This window comes from Phascolarctos cinereus, unplaced genomic scaffold (genome assembly GCF_003287225.1).
Source record: "Phascolarctos cinereus isolate Bilbo 61053 unplaced genomic scaffold, phaCin_HiC Scaffold_4;HRSCAF=312, whole genome shotgun sequence".
NCBI classification, from domain to species: domain Eukaryota; kingdom Metazoa; phylum Chordata; class Mammalia; order Diprotodontia; family Phascolarctidae; genus Phascolarctos; species Phascolarctos cinereus.
The window spans coordinates 149377160-149398009 of NW_027555847.1; the positions used below are offsets into that span (position 1 = coordinate 149377160).

General features: G+C 37.6%; 1 protein-coding gene across 1 annotated transcript in view; it reads left to right on the plus strand.

The window, feature by feature from the left end:
- The window catches only part of TLE4 (TLE family member 4, transcriptional corepressor), a 159062-nt gene that overhangs the window by 39020 nt on the left and 99192 nt on the right, over nt 1–20850 (plus strand). The window contains 2 exon segments of the mRNA XM_020995568.2: nt 392–454; nt 16002–16076. Coding sequence (XP_020851227.1) covers nt 392–454; nt 16002–16076 — 138 coding nt within the window.

Consider the following 20850-nt stretch of genomic DNA (forward strand, 5'->3'; position numbering starts at 1 on the left):
CAAATTGAGAGGAAGTTCTGTATCTTTACTATCCAAAAACTCAGTGTCCTGTGACAATCCAAATTAGGATGGGCTTGGGCTGTAGTTTCCTGTGGAAACTCTGATTTCCAGGAATAAAAATGACATCCTCTGTCGTACTGTATGTATCCTTGCAGGTTGGCTTTTTAAGATGAATACTTGCTAATAAATCGCCGTGCTCTTAACGTGGCACTGTTGCTACTGCATGTTGTTAATAGAGCTTCTTTGTCTGAGATTTTTCTCTTCCCTGCCTTGCAAAGCACCCTAGTTACAGTCCCATTGCATAGTAAATTGTGCCTTAATATTATCATGTTAACATTTAGGCAAACTGTAACTAACTGTTCTTTTTTCCCTTCCCTCTTCTCTTCTGCAGGCAGAAATTGTCAAGAGGCTGAATGCTATCTGTGCCCAAGTCATTCCCTTCCTGTCCCAAGAGGTAAGGCAGTTCATGGCAGGCCCTAGCTCTAAAGTTGCCATTTTAGTAGTACTGTATTGCAGGAAGGGGCTGGGAGCTGAGTTTTTCGGGCTTCGTGAATCTCTTGGTGCCTGTATTTCATTTTTCTAAGGTACTGCTCTTATTCCAACTCTACCACCTTATTAAAATTCAGGGGAACATAATTTAAATGCATTTATATAATGGAAAATGTTCTAATGCGCTAAGCGAAATTCAGTCGTTAAAATGTTTTGCTGTCATGTACAATGTAGTGTTGCTAAGAATCATGGCTGTTTGTCAAAATGGCATCTAATAGGGTGGATTGAAAAATTACTAGAAAGACAGAGTTTCTTCTATAGTTCTGATAATGGTTATTAAAAGGTAGCAGAAGGAATATCATATGGAGATGTTTCACCTAGCATAGTAAACAAAGTAATGCCCCTTTTGACCAACTGCTTTAAAAATTATTGCTTTATTTTTTCTAAGGCTGTTTCTATTTATTTGGGAAAATCCATAGAAGATTGTTTCATTATGAACTTATTTCTCTAAGTATCAGTTTCCTAAAAATTATGCATTTGTGACAGGTACTTTATTTTTTTGTTTGTTTTGTTTTTTTGGTGAGGCAGTTGGGGTTAAGTGACTTGTCCGGGGTCACATATAGCCAGTAGATGTCAAGTGTCTGAGGCCAGATTTGAAGTCAGGTCCTCCAGAGCACTATCCATTGCACCACCTAGCTGCCCCGTGTGACAGGTACTTCAGTGCATTACAGAAGCCCTTAGAAGGTCAGAGGGATCTGAGGATATGTTTTACTGTGGGATTTACTCTTGGGCAGCACTAAGGAAGGTGCTTTGTTGCCAGTCGTACGCAATAAAAGTCTGTTTCTGGCATGTAGGGCCTGCTTTCCTGCCTTCCCTCTCTTAGTAGTTTTGAGACTAAAGTGAGGGTGTGGGTAGCAGTTATCATTGCTTATGTTTCCTCATTGTTCAGCTCTTCATTTGGTAAAATTAGCCTTTCTGGGTATTAATGGCTTCAGCTCTTTGTGTCATGGGCCAAGAATGCACCAAGGCGTCTTCTCCTACCCTTTGCTTGTTCTGTAGGGTATCATTGCTTTTCTTTTCTTTAGGCAGTTGGGGTTAAGTGACTTGCCCAGGGTCACACAGCTAGTAAAGGTCAAGAGTTTGGTCTGAGGTTGGATTTGAACACAGGTCCTCCTGACTTCAGGGCCGGTGCTCTATCCACTGCCCCACCTAGCTGCCCCTAGGTATCATGGCTTTTCAAGAGAGCTGTTCATCCTTTGGCCTGCTAGAAGTCGTGTGCCTTGGCGTGAGCTCCCAGCCAGTGCATGGGTGTGTTCATTTGCATATCTCTTCTGATTATGAGGGAGGGGGCATGTGTACACAGGTACCTATACTATTTAATGTGTGGGACTAAATACTATGGCAGGATTGTCTATAAAGAAGATTACCCATTGATAGGGACTATAAAATTGAACTTTGGACAAGTAAAATGTCCTATCATAAGGAAGCATAACGAAGAGTGACCTTGTATCCAAACCTTTAACCCTGTTTGTGATCCTAAGTTCAGATATCAGCCTCAATCATACATGAAAAGGATATCCTGGGTCATTTATTCTTTCTTTCTTTTTTTTTTTTTTAAAGGCACTTGAGGTTAAGTGACTTGCCCACAGTCACACAGCTAGTAAGTGTCAAGTGTTTGGTCTGAGGCTAGATTTGAACTCAGGTCCTCCTGACTTCACTGTGCCATCTAGCTGCTCCAGGGTCACTTGTTTTTGCATGTGGTCACAAAACCACCAGAAAGCATATCCCAATTAGCTCTTCAAGATTTGCTTGTGACCCTGTTAGCTGCTGCACTGCTGTGTGGAAGTGTGGAGGGGGGTGTATTTGCATGTCTTTGAGGAAGCTTACACGGTGTCTGGCTGCATGCACCCTGTCTGACCCAGGTCACACCACTTGTCCTCTCAAGAGCTCCACTACCTTGAGGTAAGGGTAGTGGGGAGGGGCCTGAACCAGCAGAGATGTGGCTAGGGTAGAGCCTTGCCCAGGACCAAAGTGAAAAACCCCACACGTCCTTAGGGAATCAGGTCAGAGTCTATCAGTCAGGTAGAAGTCATGTGGCTTGAAGTTTTACAGGATTCCCTTGCATGGCCAAAGGGTTAGTTATTCCTTTGCTCAGAGACGGTTTTCAGTTTCTTTTCTTGTTGGTTTTATGGCTACACACACACACTGATCATTTGTACAGTTCATTTTCCCCCCACCCCCCAAATTGTGGTGCTTTACAGGCCAGGATCATTTTGGGGTTATAGGAGGATGGTAGTGATGAAGCCATCTGTTGTTTAAAGCATTTGATTATCTAGGCTGTTTTTATGAAGAGTATTTCAAGGTAAGAGATATCCTAGGTGGAGCTGAAGAATAAGCCTGATTTTAACTGGCTGATGAAGTTGCCCTCAGGATGAAGTGAGCCTCTGCAGGTGCTGAGACGTCCCGTTTTGCTGCAGCTTGGGTAGTGAGAAATGGTACATTTTTGAAGTAGTTGTCTGTTTTCTCATTGTGTGCTTGGAAATATTGTAGGCAAAGTTCTTGATTCATGTCTGTCCTATCAGTTTAACAACTTGATTCCTTCTCCCCACCCCCTTTTTTTAACCTGTGTTATCATGCATATTTTTACTTCTCTCAAATCAGGGTGTTTCTCCTGTTGGTGTCTGAACATTTTCTACCTTGTTTCTCTTTTCTCTGCTTTGTGTGTGCATCATGCTCCCACTTCTTCCCTGAGGCCAGATGGACCATAATCTCGAAGGAGGGGAGGAGGCAGGTTATTAGAGAAAGATGAATTCTATTTCCTGTCTCTTCAGAGGCATGGAAAATCACTCTTGCATGGCTGCTATCCTCACTCAGTGCCAGGGCTGAAGGCCCTTAAGCTGATCTTTTAACACAGCCTCTGTGTGATATTCTTAACTGCTAAACGGCAGGTGCACCATTATAAATTATTGAAAATGTTTTCATTTAGAAATTAAACCAATAACAATATTATTGAAAAAAAAATCCTGCCAGTTTTTGTCATCCTGTAAATATGTATATTAGTCTTCTGAGATTTCATAACTTATTAACCCATGGATTCTTTAATCTTAGGGATATTCTTTCAATCATCATATACTTTGCGCAGTTCATTTACAGGAAGGAACTAAGTGACCAAATATACATTTTTTGGTAATGTCTGTTTTTTAAAACTCTTTGTACCCTGCCATATACATATGTGACATATGTCTACATGAAGAAATAATATGGCTCTGTCTATAATTTCCTGCTTAATATAAGGAATTAATTAGCCATATTTTCCTTTTATACTTTAAAAAAAAAGCAATATTGGGTAATCTATAAATGTCTTTTTAATCACTTGACTGTGCTTTAGAAAAATAGATTTTGTAACTGTAGAACAAAAGCCTTTTGTTTTATGTGTGTGTATGTGGCTGTGAATATATACTAATGGCAAGAATAATATTCATTTATTACATTTCACTAAATAATCTTAATCATAGTTGATGTTTATGTTACGTTTTAAGGTATGTGGTGTGTTTTCCCTATAGCAACTGTGGCAGAGTTCATGTTTTCTGGAGGCAATGGCTAAACGTGTGTGTGTGTGTGTGTGTGTGTGTGTGTGTATGTATGTATTTATATTTTAAAATAAGTGACTTTTAGAATACCAGATTTTTTAAAATTTTCTTTGTCAGTTCATGATGAGAGTTTTGATTCTCAGGATTCTTAGAGATCTACTTTCCTTTACCCCTTAGTACCTAGGGATGGGGAACCTTCAGCCTCGAGGCCACATGTGGCCCTCTAGGTCCTCAAGTATGGCCCTTTGAATCCAAACTTCACAGAACAAATCCCCTTAAAAGGATTTGTTCTGTAAAGCTTGGACTCGGTCAAGAGGCCATATCCAAGGGCCTAGAAGGCCACGTGTGGTATTGAGGCAATGGGTTCCCCACCCCTGATCCTTGACCTTGTAGCTTAAAATAACCTTGTTAAGATATAATTAAGGTAGGGGTTTCAAAAAATCTAGTTTTGTCCATCTTACCTTAGAAATTTCTACTATTTTCAAAATAAAACCCCAAGATATTAAAGAATTCTCTAAAAGGCACACACACACCCATAACCCTCCCTCTCCTTCCTCAGCCCATTATTGTTTTGTTTTGGAGGAGGGGAGACTCTGTGGTGCCATAAGAAGCAATAGGTTGCTAACTTTTTTCTGCCTGGGTCGGTGCTCAGTGGTGCCTCTTTCAGGTTCCAGATTCCATTGGTCCAGTCCAGGATTTCAGGGACTAGAGAGAGGTAAAGCTCCATACTCAGTCTAACTGTCTATCATGATTTAATGATAGTAAACAGACTGGCCTATGGTAAATACAAAAAGGTACAAGAAGACATTATGTTCATTTGTATCCCTACCACCTGGGATCTCAGCTTAATTCTGAATCGGAAAGATTTGTTCTAGGAGAGACCATCTCTACCCCGAACTGCAGGCTTAATCCAGATAGCCTGAAAAGGTCAGAGTTAACATTGTTTTATACTGAGAGGTGGACAAAGAAAAGTTGGCACATGTCCAAAGATATCCTAAATCTGTGGCAAAAGATTTCTTATGCATGTATAAATATTCCAGTTACACGAAAGGAAGAAAGCACTTTTGGGTTGATACAAGATGTTGAGTGTTATGTGACTGTACTATGTGAATTCAATAACCACATCCAGCTGCTGTGGCTGAATCCTGTCTCTGACGTCTTGTTGCTTCCCTTCCCTCCCCTCCAGTGAGAGGATTGAGCCCAACCAGCCTACATCAAAGCTCCTGCTACTCATCTCATACCAGGATTCCTAAACCTTATATCTTTTACAAAGAGAAGAGAAGAAGGTTTTCCTCTCCTAATCCCTTCCCTCTTAGCTGGTAGTAGCACATCAACTCTTAGGGATTGAAATGGCATTTTTGCTGTGAAGCCCTGTAAGAAGACACACAGGGTAGAGTGTTGCAGAGGAACCTCATTCTGGTCCGTTACCAGACAGAGGTCATTGGCCTCTTCCCTTGAGATCCTTCTTCCAAAAAGTCTTCTGGATTTGCTCTTATATATTGTTTCATGGCTGTATAATTGGTTGCCCAGAGAAGCCTTCTATGATTGTAGAGCTTCTGCTTTCCTGGACTTCAGTATGGCATATGGGATTCTGGGCCTAGACAGGAAATTCACTCCTCCTCTTACTCCCAGCTCACTTAACTCAGTTCATTTAATCCTTTATTCACTAGCAAAGGCATGGGAAAAAAATTCAGCTTCCTTTCTCCTCTTGTCCCCAAACAAAAATACACCCCCTAAACACATAAGAGATTACTCTTTTTTTTTTTTCTGGACCTCAATGCAACTTCTCTAGTTTCAGGCTTCTTTTTAAAGGTCTACATTCTCTTGACATCATTGGGAACCACTCAGCTTCTGGTCTGATCCATATTATTGTCCTTCCTTCTATACTGTTTGGATTACAATGGCTGGAGTATTGCTTTGTGGATGCTTTCTCCAGATCAGGGATTCTTCGCCTTTTTTTGTATCATGGAACCCTTTAGCAGTCTAGTGAAGCCTGGGGATGTCTTCTCAGAATAATGTTTCAAGTGCATAAGATAAAAATACATAGGATCACAAAACAAACACATATTGAATTATATTTGTCAAAATATAAAAAAAAGGTTCATGGATCTCAGATTGAAAGGCTCTGCTCTAGACTAACTTGCCTTTTAATACTTAATGTGGGCTCTTTGGTGGATGTGCCATTATTAGGTGACCCTACTTACTGACACAACACTCAAAGTCTGATAGAACTTGGGCACCTTTATTATACCCATGGCTAGAGATATGGTTACTTCTCTACCTGAGGAGTACAAGTACCTGGCAGAACTTGAACTTCTCCTGGGGAGTGGTTTACTGGAATTATAGGTTTTCACTATAATTGCTAATGAGAATTGATAGTGTTATCAAAATCTTAACATAAAGGCCATTTCACAACAGAGTTTTAGAACCACAGGGAGTAAGTTGAGAGGCCTCAGAACTAATAAAGCTCTTTGCCAGGGGTTCCTTTTGTGCCGTGGACCCTTTTGGTATTCAGGGGAAACTAATGGATAACTTCTCAGAATAATGTTTTTAAGTACAAAGAATAAAATAGATAGGATTGATTTCAAAGGAAACCAATTACATTGAAAAAATATATTTTTAAAAGTTCACCGATCTCAGGTTAAGGACCCTTCCCTGTTCTATTCTGTCTTCTTTGGGGACCCTAGAACTGACCCTTCCTTTAAACTCTCTTTGGGAGAACCTGGCTTGCTTGTGCCATACATCCTCAAACTCAAATAGAAAAAGGTCCACTAAATGGTACATAAGAATCCTTGTGGGCCACATATTGACTTAGTTTTAAAATATAATATTATCTTTTGCTTTATTCTTTTTTATTTGTTTTAAATATTCCCCAGTTAAATATTAATCTGGCTTGGGCTGCACCCAGAAGTGATGTGGGCCATTTTTTTGACACCTCTGTTCTTAACTATTCCAAATGGAAACAAAAACATATATCTTGAAGGTCCACCTAGTTATGAACTAGAAAATGATTTGGCAGACTCTGCTTCCTGCTCTCTCAACCACTGCTAATTCACTCACAGTAATAACCAGGAACTAGACTTAAAGAACACTGGAATCCACAATTTTAAACTGATAGTACCTACCTCACAAGGAACAGTAAGCTTGAAAACAACTCTTTTTTTTAATACACAAACTACATTGGAAAAATAATTGATTTGTATCAAGTAACCCATTATTAGCTTGTTCTTATCAAAGTAAGTGGTAGCTTAATGGAATTTAGCTGTATTATTAAATATTTATACTATTTATACATGTGGGTAAAGGATTTTTGTTTGTTTGTTTGTTTGTTTGTTTTATGAGGCCAGGAGACCCATCTAGAAACCTTCTGATACAGGCCATTTGGCAGTATTTACTGATGAGTGACCTTTAAGCACCTCCAATTTGTATGTGTGTAGCGCAAGCAGACTATGCTGTCAATAAAAAGATCATGCCTTTGTCCCATTGGGAATATTAGCCAACCTTCTGGATATTTAGAAAACACTATAACAAATCCAGTGTGGCTTGGAAAAAAACAGGTATTTGAATGTGCAGGTTCCAAGAGTCTTGGGTGGCACAGTAGATAGAAGACTCAGATTCCTAAGTACAAATCTGCCCTTAGACACAACTATCTGTGTGACTTTGGGCAAGTCGCTTACCTTTGTTTGCCTCAGTTTCCTCATTTATAAAATGAGCTGGATAAGGAAAGGGCAAACCACTTATGTATCTTTGCCAAGAAAATCCCAAGTGAGGTCATGAAGAGTCGGGCACAACTGAAATGAATGAACAAAAGCTTTAAAGCTGTTAGAGTTTAAAATTGTACTAAGACTTGTGGAAACCCCTGCATGGATACCATTGTTCCTCCCAGGAAATAGATTTTCCTCTAAGTTATTTCTAGCCACAGAGAAATCTGGAAAGCTGAAACTAACAAGGAAACAGTCAACAAGCATTTATTTGACACTTTAAAGTTTGCCAAGCATTTTATCTAAACTCTCATTAAAGCCTCTTAACAATTGTGTGAGGTTTACTTATGAGGAAATTGAGTTTCATAGAGGTTAATGTGACTTGTCTATAGTTGCATTGTGAGTAATTGTTGGCAGGCGCAATATGAACCCAGGTCTTTCTGACACCAAGTGTAGCACTCTCTATCTCTATGTAATTGAATAATACAGGTCAGAATTGACAAATGACAGAAAGTGGTTTTGAGATTCTGTAATGTCTCTGCATTTCAGGCCAATGCTGTAAAAATTCACTCTGAATCTTGGTTAGCCATAGTACATTAGAGATTTAGGAAACAATCTCATAATGCTGCATATTATAGTTATTTGCATTGATGTCTTTGTGAGATTTTTGATATTTCTTTAATGAGCAGATATCTGTTTTCTCGCCCTTTCACTTCCATCATTGAGAAACAAAAGACACACACACAAACACACAAATATGATCAAGCAAAACAAATTCACATATTGGCTGTGTTTAAAAAAGTAAAGCCATGCTTCATCATTCATCCTCCGGAATTGTAGCTATAGATTAGAGGTTCTTAAGTCTATCAAAATTATCTTTACACTGTTCTTGTTCTTCTGGTTCTGCTTACTTCATTCTGCATCAGTTCATACAAGTCTTCTCAGGTTTCTCTGAAACCTTCTTCCTAATTATTTCTTATGGCACAATAGAATTTTATTAGAATGAGATGAATATGGAAAGCATTCCAGGTATAGGGGCCAGCCAGTGATAAGGCATGGAGTAGGGAGATGTAGTGTTTAGTGGGAGGAACCACAGATAGGCAAATGTAACTAGATGGCAGAGTACCTGGAAAAAGGGAGTAAGGTGGAAGAACACCAGAAAGATAAGAAGGAACTAGTTTGTGAAGGGCTTCAGAAGCCAAACAGAGGATTTTATATTTGATCCAGGAGGCAATAGGGAGCCACTGGAGTTAATTGGGGGTGAGGGGAGGTTGGAGGGAAGTGGAGAGTGGTTTGATATCAGGTGACCAACCAGAAGGCTATTTCAGTAATCCAGGTGTGAGGGGATGAGAGCCTTTGCTAGAATGGCAGTTGTATGAGGGTAGAGAAGAGGATGTACATAAGAGATGTTCTGAAGGTAGAAAGACAAGGTGAGAAGGGGAAAAAAAGTCCAAGCCAGTCTTATCAAATGTGCAGATTTAGTCTTGATTAGAGATAATGGCTTTTAGTATGGCATCATTTTTTTTTTCCTAACAAGTATCGTGTCTCTTTCTAGAATTCTTCAAGTTGGTAATCTGGCCATTCCTGTTTTGAAAACATGGGGGAAAAAGTAGTTAACTGTATAGTATTTAACTGGTTATATGTATTTAGTAGTATGGTAGTGTGTTGAAAGAAAGTGGCATGGTGGATGGAATACTGGACTTGAGTCATCTTTAACTAGGTTCCTGCTTTGCCTCTAGCTGTGTGACCATGAGCAAGTCATTTAACCTTAATGAGTCTCAGTTTCTTCACCTGTAAAATGGGGTTAATACCTACTTAAAGAGATCGTTTTGAGGCAAGATATATGTATACATATATATATGTATATATATATTTATATTGACTATCTATTTATTTATTTGTTTGTTAGTGCAGATACTTGAAAGATATGGGGCTTTTTGTTTTCAATATCATAAATTTGTTTCCTCCCATAATGGATGATGGATTTTTTGTGGTTTACGAAATACCATTGCCTCCTAAAACACTATTTATTTGAAAATCTAGGTTAATACAGTATCAAATTGCTCTGAACTATACTTTGCCATGTATAGTGTAATTGCAAAATGGAAGCTGAAAAATGTGATCAGTCACTTTCACATTGTGCCTTAGGGGGAAAATGAACAAGTACAGTGGTTCCATGCACTTTTAGCAGCACAGTGGCCTCTGAATAGCATTAGGTTAAGTCTACTCTTATTGCTTGTTAAGGAATTTGTTATAAGGAATCAATGGCTTCTGGCAACACATTTTGATAAAGGAGATTTTGGTTGAAATCACTAGTGATCCCCCTTGATAAGTGTATTGTCACCAACACCAGTGATATTCATATGATGTTTATTAAGGACCTCTGTTAAGGAGCACATAGCACATAAGTGTTAGACATTTTATAGGCAGTGCTGTGTGTGTCATATTTTGTCCATACACTTGAGTAGTTTTTAAATGTGCACATGAGAATGGGTCCTTCCATGGGTTTGCTGCTTCTTTCCATCAACAACTTTTTTTTTCAAGAAAGTTTTGGAATCTAATTTGTGCCAACAACCTTTAGATTAACAACTAGTCTTAAACAGTTTCCTACCCTCCCTATAAGGCTATATGTCCTTTTACTATCATTGAATTGATACATTAATGAGACTTTTTGCTTTAACTTGAATGTTTGGTGCTGAGCTGTGTGGTGACCAGCTGTAGCAGTCAAAAGATTTCTGAGTGGTCAAATCAACCAATCACCAGATGTTTATTAAGTTCTTACTATGCACTGTTTCCCAGTCTTCTGGTTATCTCAGAGAAGAGGTAATGCTGCTTTATGGGGTATGCTGGTAATCTTTATGCCAGAGGCATAGATGGTAGCTTGTGTCTTTTGTAGTCAACAGGTACATGGTATAGGCCAGGGGTGGGGAACCTGTGGCCTTGAGGCCACATTTGGCCCTCTAGGTCTTCAAGTGCAACCCTTTGAATCCAAACTTCATAGAACAAATCCCCTTAATAAAAGGATTTGTTTTGTAAAACTTGGACTCAGTCAAAAGGCTATACCCAAGGACCTAGAAGGCCACATATGGCCTGAGGTTCCCCACCCCTGCTATAGGCTGTTAAGAGATTCTGCTTATTTTGAAATTGACTGATCTGGCAGTTGGTGTATTTAAGGTTATTTCACTTTTGAAGAGATCATGGGGAGAGAATGAAGATTTGTGGCTCCCTTTGGCAAATTAAGACTGAGTAGGTAGAAATCAATCAACAAGGCTCTTTGAATACTTACTGCGTATGCTTGGCCATGTGCTAGGTCATACAGGGGGCTTATAAAGGAATTGAAGGCATATCTCACATATGGTTGCCCTGGAACTATGTCCACATTTATGAAATTTCCTCATAGTTTGGATAAAAACCAAGTTTTCAAAAGGTAGTCTTCCTTTCTATATATGTATTTTCTGATGGGGAGGGAAGCATCTCCAATCATCCTGATTTGTATGTTGCCACTGGACTCAGATGGCTCTGGAGGAGAAAGTGAGGCTGGCGACTTTGCACAGTCCTCCCTCACTGTAATCCAGTTCACTTGCATGTCATGGTCCTCTTCAAGAACAAAAGATAAACAACAACCTGTGAGTAGTCCGAGCTGGGGACCCAACTGGCCAGTTCAGGTTGGGCAGTGAAGCTCCTTCCCCTCTTGTCTCCTCCCCTTAATTTACTCCAACTTACCTTTTCTAGCTGTTTTTATTCAACTCTTTCATAAATTTCACATTGCAACTAAACTATATGCCTAGTTGTTAAGCAGTTTCTTTTTTCCTTTTCTGCTTGATATCTGCCATACATGGGATGCATTCTGTCTACATCATTGTTTATTGAGATCCTTCAAGGTCTAGCTCCAATACTACTTCCTCCACTGAGTCTTCTCTCAGTTTCTTAGCTCAAAGTTATCTCTTCCCTTCTCATTTATTTCTAAGGATACTCTATTTAGACCCCTTTTTGTATTATACTTATTTCTACACGTCTTATGCCCCCGTTAGATTGTAAGTTGCTTGAAGGCAAGCACCAGTGTCACCAGTGCATACCACAATTTGTACTTAATAGGTGCTTAAAAATTACTGAATTTTACGGTTTTGTTCAGTGCATGATTCTTTTAACTTAGAGAACTTTTCACCATACTACGCTTGTAGAGAAAAACCTAAACCTCAGTTGCCCTGCAGTAATGATGGAGGAATTGAGGGAGGAAAGGAAACAAATCCTAAACTCTCTCTCTCTTTTGTTTACTTATTACTTCTTATAGCAGTGGAATACAAGCTCCTAGCACAGTGATGGCATATAGTAGGAGCTTTTAAGTGTTTGTTGAATTGCATTAGGCTATCACTTTATTGGCCACTTAGCCTTACATTTCTAATTCCTTTATGCTGGAGAATGTATGTTTCATGATCTCATTCAGGGAGAAAAAACAAAACAATAAATGGGCATGTTTGATTCTCTCAGAAGTTCCTTTCAGAGGTCACCCTTTTTACCCTGGCCTTGTTTGGACTGTGGCTATCATCCCTCAACTGTGTTTTCCCTCTGTTATGCTTGGTAGAAGTGTAAATAAGAGTTCATATGTGACTGAGCAACTGAGTAGTAAGGAATGGTGTCTAATACCCTGTGCTTCAGAGACTGCTCTTTGAATAGGCCATCAGCCTGGTAAACTGGATAATGGAGGCCATCAGAGAGGAAATAGGGCATGTGGCAAAGTGGAAGGAGAGAAACATTTGGAGAAGGAGGAATAAACATAAAAGGACCTACTGATGTATTAGGAAATAATCTTAGTTTTAAGGAAAAGCAAAAAAGAAATTGCTAATTCTGCATTAGAGAATTTTTTTTTTATCTTGAAAAGAAGCTCAATTGACTGTGGGCAATCCACGAAAAGAAAATGGTGGGGAAGATATTTTCATGTATAAATTTATGTAAGCCTTTTTAAAGTTCTTTTTAGCTACAGTTTTTTTCCCCATCTGCTATGAGCTTATGTTTCTTTTCTTCTTGTTTTGAGTTGTAATTTTTATTCTTTACCCCTCACAACTCTGTAGTCTTTGGTGGAATGTTATTGTGTATCTGAGTGATCACTCTTAAGTGTGTTTTCTCTCCTGTTTAGAATATAAAGAAGACATATTCTCCACTTGAGAGCTTACATTCAAAACTCCAGTGGCACAGCAAATTTTACAGATGAGTGTTTATAGTAAAACACCGGTTGTAGAAAGATTGATGTTTTGGGTAAAGATTGAACTAGATTACTTCTGAGATCCCTTTCAACTCTGGAGTACAATGATACTATATATTCAGTGAATAGTAGTTGTAAATAGCCAATGAGGAAGGAAATTTTCAACCACAGGCCCAGTTTGGGTTATATTACATTAGCCTATAGGTCATTGCCTTCAGCAGGAAGCTGAACTTAAGACTTCCATTGTTAGTTTGATCTCTTGCAAACTTCTTTTAGTAGCTTGAGTGCCACTTTATGGTTTATCCCTCTCTTCTTCCTATGTTACCATACCAGAGTGAAATCTAAGTAGGCTGAGGCATTGGTTTTGAGAAGCAGAACCCATAGAGTTCTCTTTGTGTGCTTCATGGCAGAGGCGGTCTCTCTATTGATGTGTTTTAATGCTGTTTATAATACCGATGTCTCAAATCACCTTTGGTATAAAATAGGAGTGGTATTGTAAAATGGTATTAAAAAAAATAGGTTGGATCTTTTTTAGTTTTTAGCTCCAAATGTCTTCAGTGGTCATTTCTTGTTTCAAGGCAGTTGAATTCTTCAGCAGTACTGCCCCCTATAGTTTATATGACTATCTCCTTACCCTATCTTCTGTTTCTTAGCTGTTTTAATGGTGTGGTGTTTTTCCCCTCAGGAGAAACACATCTTACCTTGCTCTGTGTTAGCACAGGTTTCATTAGGAAATAGGAGAATGGTGGAAAGTAAAGAAGCTATGGTCAGTTGTATTAGTCTTCAGAGTTGCTTTCTTAAGACCTTGATTTGAAGGGAAAATTCCTAGGTTAAGATACATGGATCAAAAAGATTCAAGATTAAGATTTTAAATTGACAACTTGAAGGCTATGCTAAGGCGGCTTAAACACTGGTAGTCCTGTAAAACTGGTGATACTTTGACTATGGACTTAGTAATGGCTTACTAAGTTTGGAGAGCCTTTATCACCAGAAAGTTGACCATCAGGTGATTAACAGTTTTTGACCCTAGCAATTCATGGAGCTGTCTAATAAGGTGGGGCTTGTGACCTTTACAAATTGAGGTTGTTCTGTTTGTCCTGGTCACATCAGGGAGAAGGTGACATGGCTTGCAATTGACTTTGATTTGAGTGAGGTCACCAGCCTCACTTTCTCCTCTAGAGCCATCTGTGTCCAGTGGCCAAATATTCATCAGGAAGGCTGGAGAAGGCTCAGGATGTGTGGGAGACCTTAGCCCTTTTAATCTAAAGTCTTTTCAGGCTCTCACTTTGAGTGAGACAATGCCCATTCAGTGAATAAAGGAAGTGAGTCTAGGAATGGCCCCTTTAATAAAAAAAAAATCAAACTGGGAGGAGAAGACCCTCAGAGGGTTGTTGACCAAAGCGGGAAACAGTTACCATTTATATTCACTCTGAGCCTGGAGGGCCCAAAAAATAACCATTAAGTGGTACTTGGGCAAGGGAGCTAGTCCAATCTGTGAGCTCCAGAGAGTATGCTGGTGAAAACACAGATATTAAAGTTGAAGAACTCATACTGGAACTTTGTGTTTCCATCTAGTAGTTGTGGATGTGCATTTGCCTTTCTCTTAGGAAGGAGAAGTAGGGATGGTGGTCTCTTTACCTAAGCTGAATGAATATGTATTGTAAAATTTAGTGGAGTTATGGGCAGGAATCTAAAGGGAGAATGTCATCTATACCAGGATAATTGATGGATTATGTACGTTGTCCAGATTTAAGTATATATAGTAGCTATTCAACTTGAAATAAATAATTGAAGTTGGATACTTGCCTGATTAATTTCTAAGAAGAGAGAGTTTCATCCCAGAATTCTTTGTAGCTTTCCTGTTAGCCAGAAAATGACCACCTTCTCACGATGATGATAGTATGTTAAACTATAGTTAGGACTTCTGTTAGAGAATAAAATGGAACCTTGCTCTTCTGTTCTTGGAATTCATAGTATGAGATCACAGTATAGGTTAAACTCTAAGTTGACACAGTCCTTTATTAAACTTCCTTGAATGGGCTCCATATATACCTTATTCCAAGTGACACTTTATATATACTTAAAAGGTAATATTTTATTGTACATATTAATTTGAAAATGTGTTTTATATTTTAGAGCAATTGTTGATGAAACATAACTATATATACATATGCAACTACTTCCCTCGCTATGCACAGACTTTCATACCACTAAATTTTGCCACCTCTATGCCATATTTACAAAAATTTTAACTTGAGTCCTTGCTCAAAGTAGTTTATAATTTTTTCTCCTTTGTCCAAGATCAAGGACAAAGGAATTTATCTGCGCTACATAGTACTAATACCCTTTAGAAAGTTTTTGTTAGTTTTTTTTAATAAAAAAACCCATTCTCGTACTTATAGATTTTTAACTTTTAAAACTATATTTAAATAAAACATGACTCTACTCTAAAATATATAAGCTACACTGTCACAAATCATACATGTCTCTTTTAAATATGAAAAACTGGATGGTAATCAAATGATCCTTTTCAGAAGCAATGTGACTTCATTTCTGTGCATCCATCCAATATCTACTCTTAGACATTGAGGACATCTCTCCTCAGAAGTACTTCTAGAAAACATTCTTTTCTGAAAAGTTTTTTTTTTAATGGAATTAGCATCCTGATTTTTTGAGAGAAGGCGGGCAGTCTTTTTTGTTTTTGTGTAGACCACATACTTGTCCAAAACACATCTGATTATTAGCTTCTATTAATATGTAACAGATTAACTGGTTTTGGGGGAAAGGAAGAACATACTATAAAGAGAAATACTGAGAATGTTTTTCTTTTCAACTTTGTGGACACATAGACATTTACATACATAAACACACCCCTCCCTGTGTGCATACTTTGGAAACCAGGGGACTCCTCATTTTGAGCCCTGCATGTGATTTAAGTTAGAAAACATCATAGGAAAAAAAGCTGTACTTGACTGACTAGAAAACAAATAATTTTATTCTGTTTCTGATCTTCATTTATAGCACCAGCAACAAGTGGTGCAGGCTGTGGAACGTGCCAAGCAAGTGACCATGGCAGAACTGAACGCAATCATTGGGGTATGTGGTCTTTCTGTTTTAGCTCTAATAGTGTTTGTAATTAGCTCTCATTTTCAATTTGGTTCCATTAGATGGGCAAAAGTGGTGGACAGTAAAGTGAAATTAAGTAGTTTGACTTAAACCTCATAAATTTGATTGCTATACCAGAAATTTTTGATCACATTCTCACCAATGAAGTGAATAGAGTAAATGTATATTTTTATACTTTTCCTCCCCCAAGAACAGATCCCTACTCTTAGGAACTTTTACTTCATGTGAAATTAGCTTCTGTAACCAATATACAGAAGAGTATGGATTATAATCTTGTTAAACTGACATATGCAGAGAGATATACAGGGCCTTTAAAGTAATATATATTAATATATATGTATACAATATAAAGTAATATATATTATATATATATATATATATATATATATATATATATATATATATATATATATAATATAAAACTTTAAAGGCATTGTTTCACTTTTGGTGAATTTCTCAAATAAGTATTTAGCTTTTGTAACACTCTCCCCCTCCCCCAAGATAAGGGAAAATGTCTCCACCTGTTTGATAAATTATTCACTGAGTTACTGAAATACTTACTTTAAACATTGGTTTTAGTGTCACATAAAAATCCTTTAAGATTCTGTGGCTTGGATAGGCCTCCAGAAAAAGTGAAAGCAGTCAATCAGTAAAAATTTATTAAGCTGCTGCTCTGTGCCAGGCACTGTGCTTAGCACTGGGGATAGAGGCAAAAGACAACTCTGAGTGTTCAAACTACTGAAGATGCTAAGACTAAGATGAGGAGTTATAACTTAATAGTACATTATTCACATTTATGATTATGCAGCTGATGCTAGCAGTTTTTTAAGTTATTCTAATGAAGACACAACAAGTGTACTTTCCTTATTCTGTCCCCTCCCCATTACTTTTTCTTTTGTATATAGATTATACACAAAAGTCTTTTCCTTTTTTTATTCGGTGTATCAAACATACTTTGAAATGCTAATTATTCCATTTACTTTCATTAAAATTCAAATTGCTGAGTGAAGATGTGGATAAGGGTTGCAGAATAATCAATCTGAAGTGAAGATACTGCTTCAATTATGCCTCTGTCTTTTAACAAGGAAATCAGAACTCTCTGATCGTTGCTGACAGCAGTGGAGCAGGAGCCTGATTGTAGCTCGTTTTTAATAGGCTGTTTCTAACTCTATTTTCTGTCCCTCTGACCACAAGGAAATACTAGTAGTCAATTAGAAGATATAAATGGAAAAGAGTAACCTTTATTTCCTCTGAAGTGCCCCTTAGAAAGAAGGGGATGAATCCAAGCGAATCATGTAGAGTCATGAATAACATTTGTTGTATGTCTTTTACGCTCCAGTGAGAAATAGTGGGAGATGAATACATTTCCCAATTAGTTTTCATTACCTAACTCCAAACTACAGTTGCCTATTAGCATTATTTCAATAAAGTAAGTTGTTAAGGTTGGAGTTTTAAAAATATGTCTATAGATAAGTAGTATGTTTGACTATGTGGGTATTGGTGCTGTTTAGATATTTGTTACCAAATGTCACATGGATCAGAAGGGATGTGAGCCTACTATAATAATGTCAGCTATTGATTTGTGATTGCACATATGGGAGGTTACTGGATTGCTTTGAACTTTGGGTTCATTCTTTGTTGAACCACTAAAATGTAGAACCTGTGTGGACTGGGCCATAGTGGCTGCTTTTTCTGATTTTATTTTATTTTTTTAATTTTCAGGGTTTTTTGGGGAGGGATATAATTTCTAGAGTATTTTTCTGGGTAATTGATTGCATATTTACCAAAGTATGCATGTAGGTTATTTTCATGTTGACTGTTGCATTAAAAAATAGATGAAAACAGGAATAAATAATGAGATGTAATTGTCTTTATGACTTCACACATTTCTCTCAGTACTTATACATATAAATACATACATATATATACACATGCATACATCTATACATACATACGCAAACATTTACCTCATTTTCCAGTGTTTTAGTTGTACATGAAGTGGCAGTTTGTTTTGTCTAAGTGTACAATTCTTTGATACCTAACAGTATTTCTGTCGAACTTATTGTCTGTGGATTATCTGTTTAAATGAAGCTAATTTAATCCTCCCCCTCCCAATTTTATTTGAGAAATGTCTCAGTTGAGTAACAGGTTATTGGAGCAGCATGTGTTATAGTTATGGACCTAGTAGGAAATTTGGGGTGTTTGTACACAAACAGAAAGTGGAATGCAAATCATGGAGTCAGACTGTTTTGGAAGAAAAGAATGAAGAAACTGAAATAAATCTAGGTTAGTCTACAACACGCTGGGGCCTAATTAAAATGAACTTGTGAGTTTATTGAGGTTGTTGTTAATTGTGCCATTTGTGCCTTAAAACGTCATTATTTCTAGTGTGTCATATACTTACTCTTGTAACACTGGAATTTTCAATGCACCTCCTACTCTAGCTGGGTGTACTTTTCTCTTTATATATTAAATTTCTTTTTTGAGTGGTAGTGTTTGATCTTCTGCTAGAAAGTATGTAGGGATAATTTGGCATGATTTTTATTTCTCTATAAGAATAGAATATGTGGCACTTAGTAAATAAAAGGAATTACAAAGGGTTAATCTATGATGTGAAGACATATGTACTTAGGGGAAAAGCACATATCTTTTCAGCTCTGTCTGCACACCATCCCACATAAGCTTAAATGTACTCAGATTTAATGAAATCTGATGAAGCACCATTTTTGCTCTGCAATATTATTCTACCTTCATTGGTAAATGAACCCAGTCAGTGATCCATGCAGTTTAAATGCCGAATGCTGGAGTGAGCCTGGAACCTGGAGAGACTGCTTGTCCTCTTGACAATACGCTAGTTGTGTTTAATGGAACGAGACACTAGTTATAATGATTTCTTTCACAGGTCGTGTTCAGTTTAAAACTGTTGATAGATTGAAACAAGCCAAATATCATGTAGCTTTTACTTATAAGAAAAAAAAAAGCAACCCAGGAAATATCTCTTAAGATTTGTTTGCAATGACTAAAATTTTGTGCTTTATTTTGAATTGGCCTAATTCTACTTGTACAATGATGGTCGCCCCCACCCCTTATGTTTTTCATGTTGGGGTAGAGAACGTATATACATCTGGCTTGGTCTGCCCTGTGTCCTACTAGCTACTGTGTTTTTAAATTAGAGTCTCTGCAAGATCGCTCTGTTGGAACAACACACAAATTGTAGTTTTAAATCAGTAATATGATCTAATTAGGAATGATGTTTTCATTTCCTGTATTATTAAATTGAGTCATCTGACTATCTTAAAATGTTTTTTTTAATCCATTACACTATATGATCAACACATGCTGCTATGAATATGGTTTTGCCTAATATGAGAGACAGCTCAAAACCTCATAAGAATTTCACCAAAAGATCTACCGTTTTAAAAGCCATGTTACTTTAGCATGGACATTGACAAGGAAAATGTTTGACTTATGGTAGAGAAAAATGTGGGTTTCTTTTGGGGCTTTTTTTGCCCATTTACCTCTGAGAGGAGGGAAAAATATGCTCTCCCCCCCAAAAAGAGAAAGAAACCCAACTCTTAAGAACAGGTATGTGATGGTGTTCAAGGGAAATGCAGTTTAGCACAAGAAATGCTGAACCTCAATTTTTAGCAGTGACATTTTAATGATAGGAAGTCTGCAAAATTATTTGCCATCAATTGTGAAGGCAATAACAAGCCTTGGTGGTTTTTCACACTCTCTGTGTTAAGTGCTTTCAGAATGACAGCGTAAACTGTGTTAGAGAACTCCAAGGAAGTAAAACTGATTAAAATGTTCATGCTTGAATGGTGCTGATGGAATAGTTCATTTGGACTTTCTCTACCTCCTGCAGCTCAAGCTGAAATATTAAAATTCAGTGGATTTAAATCTCTCTCCCCTCAGCTCAGGAAAAAAACATTACATTTTAATAGGTTTTAAACTCATAATTCATTGGTTTGGAGCAGCACTATTAAATCTATTTAAATATTACTTGTATTACTAAGGAAATGATTTAAATGACTTTGCCTTTACCATCCTAGAGGTTTGAGTAAGAGGGAAAAAAGAGACAATATCCTCAGTTAATTTTTTTTTATCGTGTTTGTTGTCTTCTCCTTCCTTTTAAAAGAAATAAATAAAAACAGTCTACTCTGGCAAAAGGCAGTGACATTCAGGACAAGGGGGTCTTTTTGCATTGTGACAAGGAACTTTCAAGCTAAGGTACCCCCTTCATCATGCTAGCTTTTAAAATTGCCATTTGGGGTTTTCCAGGGATTTGTTCCATTTTGCAGATTTTCTTTCCTTTTTCACTTGCTTTATTTTTTTTTTTACAGTGAACAGTCAGCCAGAAGACTAATTTTCCTGGCAAGGGTGGGGCCAAAAAAACAGCAAAGTACAAACAACTCCTCCTTTCCCCTTTAAGTTTACCTGAGGCACCTCCCCAGCCTCCCCCACATCATCCCCAAGGTGTAATCATATTTATGCTTTTGTAGATTCCCAGAAAAATATTATGGATAGATTCGCAGAAATTCTAACTGAATCTTTGCTTTGGTATATTGGCTTTTATTTTATCCCTTTGGCACTACTGGTCCCAAGTTCCTGCCCATGAGTACCAGTGTAAATTTTCACTGCTTGTGTGACACCAGGGAACTCAATTCATCTAGGAGGGACCTTTAATGTAGATTTATTCTGTTGGGCAATTTGCCTTGAAAAAAAAAAAAGAATACTTTTT